Raw genomic sequence first — 13,077 nt, 5'->3', positions numbered from 1 at the left:
CTAGTCTCTCTAAGGAGACCTTTAATCCAAGTAGTTAGTGTGGACAAAAGAAAAGTGTGAGAGGTACTCTTGCACCTGTTTTGCATTGTTTTATCCCAGTTACTTACAAAGAACAGTAGTATACATCCTAAATGCCCCAGTACCACCACAGTAAGAAACAAGTTTTCACAGTTGAGAGCTGATACAAAACTTTTATACACCGAGTATGATTTGTTAAGCTACACATTTTACCAGATATGCCCAGACAGAATGGGTTGCACTTGTTAATGGGAATAGCCCGCATCCATCCATCCATCCATCCATCCTCTCTCCCTCCCTCCCTCCCTTACTCTCCTCCTCCTCCTTCTTCCTTGAATGCTTGAATTTTCACATCTTGTTTGCCATGGGCCCAAAGTTCCAGAATTTTAGCATAGTATTATTGATTCTCTGTTTTATTGTTTTTGTTATTTTTTTCTGAAAATTCAGAAGGTAGAGTTTTCTTAGGAAAGCTTAGTTGTTCTTTATAAGAGCAGTGACACTTAAAATATAAGTAGGAACAGTGGTAATGAAGACCCAGGATGCTTCTTGAATTATATCTAATTGTAGTAACATTTTTTTATATTGTCTTGAGGAAACTATTATCCAATGTCAATAAAATAGGAATGATTTTAATCACTAGATATTTGATTTTTTTCTGAAGAACAATAAGTAGATTGGAATAATATGAGAATATATGGAATCTTGTTTTGTTTCTTAATCTCATTCTTTAGTTTCATCTACTTTTCCTGAGTGTCTTTATACAAATGACTTTCTCTTGCATTGTAGTTATGTATAACTCAAATTCAAAGTGGTATTAGTTATAAATTTGATTTTACTGTAAAAGAGACACTACAATTGTAACTATTGGCAGAATTTAGAAAAAAAATATAATTTTGTGATTGATTAGTAGACCCAAATTTACCGTGTGTGTGTGTGTGTGTGTGTGTGTGTGTGTGTGTGTGTGTGTGTGGTACTGGGGTTCCTGGAAACCCTTCTACCTCTGGGCTACACTCCCAGACATATATATATATATATTTATTTCTTTTTCTTTTTTTTTTTTTATTTGGAAACAGGGTCTCTTAAGCCAGCAAGGCTTCAAACCTGCATGATCCTCCTGTCTCCGCCTCCCAAGCGTGGGGATTACAAGCATGTGCCACCATGCCCGGCTACCTTCTTCTTTTGAAAATCTTTAGGGCATGTAATACTTTTTTTTTTTTTTAAAGAAGCTGAACATGGTGGCACATGCTTGTAATTCCAGTACTTGGGAGATTGAAGCAGGAGGATCACACAGGTTCGAAGCCAACCTCAGTTACTGAATGAGGCTCTCAGCAACTTAGTGAATCCTATTTCTAAACAAAATATTTTAAAAATTGGTTTGGGAGTGTAGCCCAGAGGTAGAAAGCCCCTGAGTTTCATCCCCAGTACCACACACACACACAAAGGCAGCCCAGACTAAAGATTACTTAATAGAAGTGCTGTGCTGTATTTTACTTTAATTTAATGAAAAAAATACCTGCATTTCAAACAAGTGACTATTAAAATTTTCGGAGTATTCAGATTTGAAGTCTTTTTTTCTTCAAAGGATAACTTGATTTTATATAAATTGTGATATAAATTATGAAAATACTATTTAAAATAAGATACTCTTTAAAATGTGTTTGTAGATTTTTATAATAGTGAAAACTGCCTTACACTGTGGTTTTTTCCCCCTTAGGTTCATTGTAGGGAAGGAAGAAATCCCCACACATTCTTATTCACCAGAGGCAGCATATGCAAAAGTGGAACAAAAGAAAGAGAAACAGGAGGGGAAACCCAGAAGAATGAACGTGATTGCTCTAGTTAGAAAACTTGTGGACTTGATGTGAGTTCTTTAATCTTGATCTGTTGGCACACTTTATCACTGTTTTATATGATATTAAACCATGCCAATGTAGTTTTGCTTTCTATTCAGATAGCAGTGTTACTTCCACTCCACCCCACCCACACCAGAAACTGTACATAAGAGTTTTATAAAAGGTACATTATAACAAGTGAAGTTATTTTTTTCTCATAGAACAGTAATATGCCTTTAAAATAGATCTGCACAAAATTGGAATACTTTTTTCTTTAACTGGGGAGAGTTATAGATGTTTATAATGGGGAACTTCAGGAAACAGATTAATATGCACTAATTGAATGTGCCAACTATGAAAAGAGAAAGACAAGTTCCTGAGAGTGGTTCAAGAAAATACAGGAATAATAAGCAGCCATTAAGTAATGGATATTTTGTAAGAGTGAGCATTCTCAGGGCTTTTAGACTGAAATAAGAAATCATTTCTTGGTTATTATACAAAGAAAAAAATCTTTATATTTCATACATTATTTGTATTTCCAAAGTAGACACTTAATAAAGTAAATATAATGGCTTAAAATTGGAACATCAGCCATTAAAAGTCATCATAGTAGTGATATTTTAGAGAGGGCAGAGGGAGTAGGCACTATTGAAAGTGAAGGGATACATCACAGAAATATAAAGCCCTAAAGAAATCAGAAAACTTATTGTTCACTCTCATTTTGCTTCTGTCATCTTTGCAACTTTGGGTAAGTGATTTAACTACTGTGCATCTCAAAGTCCTTATCTGTTAACTGGGCTAATAGTCTCTCTTAACAATTGTTAATGAAGAATAAGTGAAATAACACATATAATAGAGTGTGTGAGCCCTGAGTGAGTACTTAGGTTTTTACTGAATTTTAAGATTTTTGTCTTCATTTTAGCATACATACTACCTAGAAAATAGATGAAAAAGAAAAAGAAATAAGAGTAAATGACATTGTTATAGTGAACTTTTTAATAAGTAAGCTTAAAGATATGAATTATCTTAATGGAGACATGCAAAGAGGATCCTCTTTAATGGAAATAATTTTAACAAAAATCAGAAGAGAATGCAGATAATAAATTACTTGGGTGAATGATGCCATGGGTATCAGAACTGATTGAATTATAGCAGAATTTGTTAAGAGTATCCTCAGTTGTTCTCTGGGATGAAAGCAGATACAGAATAATATAGAAGCAATGTGAATAATATGTGAGATAAACAGCCCAGGACTTGGGAAGGCATTTTATAAGTGTCAACATTCTCATTGATTCTGGATAACTGACCACACAACTTAGAGGAAGGAAAATTTTATTTGCTCACAATTTTTTTGAGGTCTCAGAGTTTCAGTCCATGTGAACCTGAGGGCGTGTCAGCAGGAAGCAGCAAGAGGGAGAGAGAAAGGGCTCTGTTCTCATATCATGGAGGCTGGAAACCAGAGTGAGCAAGCAGGCAAGAGGACTCAGACACAAAAGCACAGTCCTTCAGGCCATGCCCCCAGTGACCCACCTTCCTAGTCACACCCCACCTGCCTGCGTTACTGCCCAGAAAATCCATCAGATTGCATTTATCCATTGATGAGATTATAACCTCATAACTTTGTCAGCCATGAACATTAATATATGAACTCTGCAGAGGACATTGTATATCTAATTATTAATAATAAGCGGCTAGGGTAAGATCAAATGACAGTGCAGTTGATAACGGGATTTAACTTCACCAGCAAAGAGAGTTTAACAATTTCTGCATAGTTCTGATAGCAAAAACTGAAATGTCTTTTAAGAGGACACTTAGAAATTATGATGAGTGATGATTTGCATGAGGCAATCCTCCAATTCATCTCTTTTCACACCTTTACCTTTAATCACTGGACAGTTTCACATGTCCATATAGATCATATCACTCTAATGACATAAGGGCTTAAGTCTGCATGATATATGTTGCATTTGCCTTGTCTGGGAAAGGCTTCCCATATAGTCCAGCTACAGTGCAGATTGGATTTCTAAAAAGGTCTTGCTAATCAGTTTACAAATAAGATTAGAAAAATGCAGGGGTAGAACTTTGCTCTACACATTTTTTTTTTTTTAAGGTCGGGGGGTGGAACCCAGGGGCATTTGACCTCCAAGCTACACCTCCTGCCCTATTTTTTATTCTTTATTTTGAAACTGGGTCTCACTGAGTTACAGAGGGCCTCACTAAGTAGCTTAGGCTGTCCACGAACCGTGGTCCTCTAGTCTCAGCCTCCCGAATGTTGGGATTACAAGTGTGTGCCACCACACCCGGCTTACACATTTTTGTTATAAACGGGAAATTGTTTATGTGTTCCAACCATGAAAATAATCAGTCTGAGAGAAATTTTAAGGACTAGCCAGGTGTGGTGGCGCATGCTTGTAATCCTAGTATTTGGGACACTGGGAACGGAGGATCATCGTTTTGCAGTCAGTCTCAGCAATCCAGTGAGACCCTCTGCAACTAGTGAAGCCCTGTTTCAAAATAAAGAATAAAAAATAGGGCTTGGGTGTAGATAGAGGTAGAATACCCCTGGGTTTAATCCCTGGTACTGCAAAAAAAAAAAAAAAAGAAAGAAAAAAAGAAAGAAGGAAGGAAGGAAAGGAAGGAAGGAAGGAAAGAAATTATATGGACTGCTTATTTGGGAACATGAACCCTTCAGAGACAAAGGGAGAAAGATAGACACATGCTAGATAGTCTACTTTTTTTTTTTTTTTTTTTTTAATGCCAAGAGCAAATAAGCAGCCCTGGAGTTAGCACACTGAATGACTAAAATGAGTGTGTCTTGAACAGTAGTTCTCTTAACAGAAATGTTAATATTTAACACTAGAGGGTTTAGTGACTTACAATTAAATCAGATAACCTCCTTTTGAATAATCACATGATTTCTATTTCTTTATTTTTTAAAACTGAATTTTGAATTCTGTTACTGTATCATGTTTCTTTTCCAGATGTTTTCTCTCAAATATAATTAAGTATAAACTCCTGTAACCTGAGCACATTCTCATTATGACTTGCCCAAGTGCTGGCTTCACGGCTGATTTATTACTGCTATACTCTGCAATAAGTGATTTAAAAATTTGGCAGTGTACATAGATAATATATACATGTTTATCATATTTAAGTCAGAAATACTTAAAATGTGGTTTTTCTGTTCCACATTCAAGAATTTTGACTACAGTCACATATTTTATACAATGTGTCAAATGGTAAGCAGCAACAACAGAAAAACAAAAATTTATATTCTTGCTTCTATATACACTAAAAATCAAAATTGCACACATTTAGGCTAAATGATAATGTTTTCTCCTTTTTCAGTTAGAAAATTAAACAAATCTACACAAACACACACACATACTTCTTCAAGTAGGCATACACATACACATATTTTAATTATAATTAGTGGGTTTTGTTGTTGTCTAATTTCAGATGCAAGCATGGACCAAGGCATAGATGTTGTAAACACTATGAGGATAATTGCATTTCATATTGCATTAAAGTAAGTATATGAATGTATCTACTTTTTAAAAAATAGGGATATATGTAGAAATAATTCATTTATTAAATCGTTTCAAAATAATGGAAAAGTTGACAATAATTGCCATCATTTTTTATATTGACAAGTAAGAAGCCTCTGAGAAACTAGCTGGGTTTGGTGTTGCATACTTGTAATCTCAGGACTTGGGAGGCTGAGACAGGAAGATTGTAAATTCATGGCTAGCCTCAGGTATTAGTGAGACCCTATTTCAAAATAAAAAATAAAAGATAGGGCTGGGCCAGGCATGGTGGCACACCCTTGTAATCCCAGCACTTGGAAGGCTGAGACAGGAGGATCGCACAGGTTCAAAGCCAGCCTCAGCTACTTAGTGAAGCTCTCTAAGCAACTAAATGAGACTCTGTTTCCAATTAAAATATAAAATAGGTCTGGAAGTATAGCCTGGAGGTAGAAAGTCTCAGAGTTCCACCCCCAGTACCACACACACACACACACACACACACACACACACACACACAAACAAGATGGGGCTGGGTGCCCCTGGGTTCCAACTCCAGTATCCCCCCAAAATATCTGAGAATAGATAATAATTTAGTTTTTAATATTCACTACCTCTATTCAAAAAAATTTTAAATTATTTTAGCTAGGTGTGGTGATAATACTACTTTAATCATAGTACTTGAGAGGCTGAGACAGGAGGATCACAAGTTTGCCACCAGCCTCAGCAACTTAGCAAGACCTTGTCTTAAAATAAAATAAATAAATAATTAAATAGATAAAAATTAATTTAAAAAGCTCTAATTATAGCTCAGAGGCAAAATATCCCTGGATTCAATTTCTAGTACTCCCACTAAACAATATAATAAAACTTAAACCTATTAAGTAAAAGAGATAATGAGGTAACAAAAGAGGAAAAGTCATTAAAATTTGTAATGTATCCTCATTAGAAGTGCATCCTAGCTGGGCATGGTGGTGCAGGCTTTTCATCCCAGCATTGGGAGGCTGAGACAGGAGGATCACAGTTCCTGGGCAGCCTCAGTTACTACTTAGGCCCTTTGCAACTCAGTGAGACCTTGTTTCAAAAATAAAAAAATAAAAAATAGGACTGGGGGTGTAGCTTGGAGGTAGAATGCCCCTGTGTTTCATCCTCAATACCTAAAATAATAAAAATAAAATTAAGTGCATCTTAGAATAGGATAGGATGTGCTGGCTAGGTCAGTGCATATACATGAGACACGGTGTATAAACTGAGTATTAGCCGGCATGGTGGTATTTGGTTTTGGACTTAAACTCTATTAAATTTTTTCTAAGGCATTGAGCTAGCTGGAACATGTCTATGGTTGCTGCTGTGTCCACTGGCATAAATTTCATGTTCCTAAGATGCTTGTGTAATGGTGGGATATGAATCTCTGCCCCAGCCTGCCCTCCCCCTATCCCCTCTCCAGCCACCTCCAAGTCTGGGAAGTTAATTTCCCTGTAGTTAGTCTGGCACAGGTGGTACCATCTGCTACAAGTTTCTTAGTTCTGAATGGTGCTGTAATAGCTCTGATGCTTCTAGAAGTTAATGTTCTTTCTTACCAACTCTAATTTCTACACATTTGCTGATTGAGAAAAGCTGAGTTATACAACATCCTCCAAAACAATCCCTTTAGAAAGGAGGAATTGTCTGCCCAGTGTCAGTGCTAATGAACTTTAAACGCCTGCCCAGTCCTGCCAGTGACGTTGGCTCAGCCCATACTTGCCTTCATAATCCCCAGGCATCACCATGTATATAAAAGCAAGAGAGTGTATTTTCAGTTTTGCTGGGGTTTCTTGTATCTTTCCAAATTTGATTCCCTGCTTTACTTTATAAGTGGCAATAAAAAAAGAGAGGATGGGAGGAAAAGGGAGAGAGACAGAGAGAGAGAGAGAAGAGAGAGAGAGAGAGAGAGAGAGAGAGAGAGAGAGAGAGAGAGAGAGAAAGAAGAAGAAGAAGAAGAAGAAGAAGAAGAAGAAGAAGAAGAAGAAGAAGAAGAAGAAGAAGAAGAAGAAGAAGAATGAGTTATTATTAATCTCAGAATCTGCTAGCTCCTAAAGGCATATACCTTCCAACTATGAACTATGATCATAGTTCAAAGGGAGAATTCAAGAGGAGAACCAAGAGAAGTATCCTGATTAAATCAGAGGTATTTGAGAAATTTAGGACAGGAGAAAAGTGATATTAAGATATTAAACTTTTTTGAGAAAATAAGTGAGAATTATCAGGCTATGAAAAAAAAATCTAGTAGTTCTTTTTTTTTTTTTTTTTTTTTTGCGGTACTGGGGATGGAATCCAGGGGCGTTTTTACTTCCGGGATATACCCCCAGACCTATTTTTTATACTTTTTTTGGAAACAGGGTCTCACTAAGTCACTGAGAGCCTCACTAAGTAGCTGACGCTGGCTTCGAACCTGTGCAGTCCTCTTGTCTCAGCCTCCCAAGCACGGGGATTACAAGCATGCACCACCATGCCCATCTTAGTGGTTCTTTTAAATATGGTCTCGTATTATAAGCTTAGTAATTTATATATAAATTACAATATTATATCCATGAATGTAAAACTATTTGAAGACTTATGAGTGAGGAATTTATGCCACAAATTTAGTAAATATTTTTGGCAGTACATCATATTACTCTATGGAAGTAGTTACACCACCTGTTAAATCATATCTTTGAGGAAATATTCATATACATTACATTCTCCTCAACTCACTTTGTGTGTGTGTGTGTGTGTGTGTGTTTGTGTAAGTTACTGGGGATTTTACCTGGGACCATTCAACCTCTGAGCTATGCACCCAGTCCTATTTTATGTTTTTTATTTTGAAATAGGCTCTCACTGGGTTGATGAGAGTCTCACTATTTCTGGGAGTTTTAGTGCTTTTGTTTAAAAAACTCATTTGTATCTTAGAGACTAAAAATCTTGATTATTATCAACAAAATGTCAGGAAATGGAATTTTGGTATGTAGGCAAGCTTGGCGAGTGCTTATGAGACTTTTAGTCTTTAAAAATTAAAGTATATTCACTCCAGTGTTTTCTATTTTTAGGGTAAATGTTTAAAAAATTATTGAGGGTTTAAGTTGAAAGATATTTTAATTTGGCTTTGATATAACCTTGTATTAAATATTTTGGAGCTTTGCTTCTGAGAGGTTGAAATTTACATTCTATCAAACTTAATTGGCTATAAATTAGAATTTCCTTCCAATTTTTCTAGGGTTTCATCAGAATGTTTAGTGTGGGATACTTGATCCAGTGCTGTCTTCGAATTCCCTCTGCATTTAGGCATCTGTTTACACAACCATCCCGGCTGCTCTCTCTGTTCTACAATAAAGAAAACTTTCAGCTTGGGGCGTTTCTTGGCTCTTTTGTCAGTATATACAAGGTAAGGTTTTCAGAAGAGGAAATAAAAAATGAGAGATAACTTGGCCATTGTTTCATTGAAATATGGCCTAATTCAACTATCATTTTATTCAATGCTTCCTTGGCATATTCATAAATATCTTGATACCACATATATATTGAGAATTCAGGTTGGAGAAATTTTTCTCTTAAAATGTTACTTAATATGCTTATATATGTAGACATGTTAAGATTCTTAAAGAATCTTTTTTCAAAATACAGAACTCTGAGAAAATATGAATTTTCTGGCATTTCTAGTGTCAGAATGATAATATGGCTGGTCTCTGTTTTTTCTGCTGAGGCAGGAGAATTGTTTGAACCCAGGAGTTGGAGGCTAGCATGGATAACATAGCAAGTAGCACTATTCACATTAGCAAGGTATGGAACCAACCTAGGTGTCTGTTATCAGATGAATGGATAAAGAAAATATGGTACATATCCACCTTGGAGTTTTGCTCAGTCATATAGATGAGCAAAAGTATGTCGTTTGCAGGAAAAATGAACAGACTAGAGAATATCATGCTGAGATGAGCCAGTCAGAAAGTCAAAAGTCAGATGTGTCTGTCCACTTAGATGTGAAAGCTAGAGAGGAAATAGGGAAGAAAAGGGACCCCAGGAAAATGAGGCGAGAGGTCATCAGAAGAGGGGAAGAGGATTGGTGAGGGAAGATAGGAGGAGAAAAAGGAAGCTGGGGATGGAAACAGTTTAAATACTATTGAGTTTGAATATAAGTGTATCACTTGATTTCATTAGCATGCATGAGAAGGGAGAGAGGAACAGGACAAGGTCAAAAGGGAAGCAAACCAAGTGACGCGTGCATATATGAGTATCACACTTTGAATCTCACTGCAGTATATAATTATACTACACCACACCAAAACAAACAAAAGAACTTTAACTCCTGAACCATACGTACCCATCTTACAGGCCAGATTTGGCGAGTGGGCCATAATTGGCTGAACTTTTTTTAGACAATTCAATTTTAGAGCAATTAAGAAAAACATGTCTTTTAAGGTTTTTTTTTTTTTTTCTTTTTCGCTACTGGGGATGGAACCCAGGGACATTCTGCCTCCAAGCTACATCACCAGCCTTATTTTTATTCTTTATTTTGAAATATGGTCTCACTGAGTTGCAAAGGGCCTCACTAAGTAGTAGCTGAGGCTGTTTGCAAACCCAGATGCTCCTGTCTCAGCCTCCCCAAAATGCTGGGATTACAAGCGTAGGCCACCACACCTGGCTATTATATATGTTTATTTTTATTTTCCTATTTTCATAGCTCTTCACTTATTTTTATGGATCTAATTTTTTATCCAGTAATGAGTCCTTCTGCCTGAAAAACTACTGCTTCTGGTAGCTCAGGTTTGCTGGTGATAAATTTTCTCAGCTTTTTTTCTGTTTGGAAAAGGTCTCTGTTTCACTTTCTCTATTAAAAATTACTAAATTCTGACCTGACGTATTTTTAGCTTATCTAGTTATTTTTTTTCCTTATGAGATCAGATATGACATTTTCCCCAGCATAGTACATTTAAGCAAATGACAAATTTATAGATTTTGGAAAGCCAGTCCAATAAAAAACTGAAATATAATTTCTTAATAGAGATTATTCAGAGCAATCACTTTATATAGCAGATTCTTAATCATAATATTCCCAAACATGTATTCAGTCTGACTTATATAAGTTCACCAATTTGTCTTTAGGGTCCTCTAGTGAATCACTTATTGACAAGTATTTTTGTTATTTCATGCATTTTGTTATGGAAATAAAATAATTAAAATCATATTTTTTCCCTAATACAGGGTACTAGTTGCTTCTTGCGCTGGATTAGAAACCTGGATGATGAACTACATGCTATTATAGCTGGTAAAGCATTAATTAAAAAAATATATAAAAACATCTTACCATTTGTTTTTTTTTTTGTTTGTTTGTTTTTTTAGTGGTACTGGGGTTCTTGGAAGCCCTTCTACCTTCAGCCACACTCCCATGGGCTACACTCCCAGACCTATTTTATACTTTTTTATGTAGAAACAGGGTCTCTTAAGCCAGCAAGGCTGGCTTCAAACCTGTGCGATCCTCCTGTCTCCACCTCCCAAGCGTGGGGATTACAACCGTGCCCACCACACCCAGCTACCATTTGGTATTTTGAGTTGGCAGTGTAGTGACTTGGATATTTGCCCTGCTAAAGGCCAGAAATCTTAGAGAATGTGTCAGAAAAGAACATAAATATTTAAAATATTTTATATCACTAATGGAAGTTCAGGTAGAGTTCTTTAAAAGTTCTGTTTTTACTATTGGGAAATGACATATTTTAATAATTTTTCCCACATTTATTTTTTAATTTTTAAAAAGTTTTATGTGGGTCATATTGAAAATGGCATACATTCAGACAGTGTTTGGTGCCCTTTTAAAAATAACTTTTATCATTTAATAAAAACAAAAACTAAAGATTGTTTTCTAAAGTTGTGTATGTATATATACATATATATCTTAAGTTAAGCAAGTTAATTATCAGATATTTATAAGTAATAGTTAGTCCTATTGGTATTTCACACACATACCCTGCCCCAGTTTTCTATTTATAGACTGAAGTCAGTGCTATATAGAGAAGTGTGACCATGGCACTAAAAATAATTTGAGCTGTTGAAAGAGTAGATAAATAAATATTCCCACCTAAAATCAGAAATTTTTAATGTAAAAATATGTGATATTTAGAACTCACTCCCTTTTAATGCCATTAGGTGTGTTACTGTTCTTGATTGTGTTGTAAGAAGAAGCAGTGCTGTAAGGAGATTCCTCACTGTACAAGTAAAGTGGTATTTCTGATGACTTAATAACAAATACTTTGTAATCTCATCAGTTCTTTTTTTTTTGTTTTAGGATTTTTGGCAGGTATATCAATGATGTTTTATAAAAGCACAACAATTTCCATGTACTTAGCTTCCAAGTTGGTAGAGGTAAGCAAAATATTTTATGCATAAATATTTCCCAAACTTTTTTTTAGCGCCTAACGGTTTAGCAGAAAATGTTTATCCCCACTACAAAAACAAATTCTAGTTTTATAAAAGTATTTACAAAAAAAAATTTCTGGGTTTTAAAAATATTTTTACATGTGTGTTATTTTCAAGTATATGCAAATGTGGAAAGCATAACATAATTAACCCTCCTGTATCCATCATGTAATAATTATTAGCATTTGGCTAATATTCTTTTATCTGAATTATTTTAAATCCAAAACATTATATTATTTCATCTACAAATAATTCAAGAAAAAAGATTCTTAAAAAATAAATAAACACTACCGCCAAAGTATAATCAAAATACCACAATTGTACATTTTTAAAATACTCAGTAACAGCCGGGCGTGGTGGCACATGCTTGTAATCCCTGCGCTTGGGAGATGGAGACAGGAGGATCACGCAGGTTCGAAGCCAGCCTTGCTGGTTTAAGAGACCCTGTTTCCAAATAAAAACATAAAAGTAGGTCTGGGAGTGTAGCCCGGAGGTAGAAGGGTTTCCAGAAACCCCAGCACCACCCCCCCCCCCCAAAAAAAAAGAGAGAAAAATACTCAGTAACAGCCGGATATGGTGACTCATGGTCGTAATCCCAGTATTTGGGCGGCTGAGACAGGAGGATTGGATCTTGAGTTTTCGGCCAACCTCAGCAATTTGTGAGGCCCTCTGCAACTTAGTGAGATCTTTTGCAAAATGAAGAATAAAAAATTAATCTTGGAGGTGGACCTCAGAGGTAGAATGCCCCTGGGTTCAATCCCCAGTACCACAAAAATAAATAAATAAATAACTCCATAACTGAGTAGTCCTTAATATAATCACATATCCAATTAGAATTTTTAATCTTCATTGACTTTTTTTGGGGGGATACTGGGGATTGGACAAGAGTCATTCTACCTCCAAGCTACACCCCAGCTCTTTTTATTTTTTATTTTGAACAAGGTCTTGCCAACTTGCTGAGGCTGATCTAAAACCTGTGACCCTTTTGTCTCAGCCTCCCAAGTACTGGGATTACAGGCATGCACCACCACAACAACCAGTTCGTTTTCCTTGATTTTTATAAATATCTTTCTACAATCTCTTTATTTGAATCAAGATAAAAAGGTATCTTTTAATTTATGATGATAATTATCCTCTGTCCTTCTTTTGCTTTTATCTCCTCCTTTTTTTTGTTTATACTCCCTATAATTTATTTGTTAAAGGTTTAGGGCATTAGTTTTATGGAACTTTCTACAGTGTAACAGTTCTACTATTACACTGAATACTAGAACTGTTCCACT

At 35.7% G+C, this 13,077-nt stretch overlaps 1 protein-coding gene across 3 annotated transcripts in view; it reads left to right on the top strand.

Moving 5' to 3' along the window:
• TMEM135 (transmembrane protein 135) overlaps positions 1–13,077 on the top strand; it is a gene marked incomplete at both ends in the record, with an annotated part of 215,398 nt that overhangs the window by 196,417 nt on the left and 5,904 nt on the right. For all 3 annotated transcript variants that reach the window (XM_080714267.1, XM_080714265.1, XM_080714266.1), the window contains 5 exons: positions 1,733–1,879; positions 5,310–5,379; positions 8,607–8,774; positions 10,589–10,652; positions 11,667–11,743. In XM_080714267.1, the coding sequence (XP_080570393.1) occupies positions 1,733–1,879; positions 5,310–5,379; positions 8,607–8,774; positions 10,589–10,652; positions 11,667–11,743 (526 nt within the window). The remainder of the gene's footprint in view (positions 1–1,732; positions 1,880–5,309; positions 5,380–8,606; positions 8,775–10,588; positions 10,653–11,666; positions 11,744–13,077) is intronic.

Source organism: Muscardinus avellanarius (genome assembly GCF_963383645.1).
Source record: "Muscardinus avellanarius genome assembly, chromosome: 1".
In the NCBI taxonomy this organism is placed as follows: domain Eukaryota; kingdom Metazoa; phylum Chordata; class Mammalia; order Rodentia; family Gliridae; genus Muscardinus; species Muscardinus avellanarius.
This window is presented reverse-complemented; position numbering and strand designations above follow the sequence as displayed.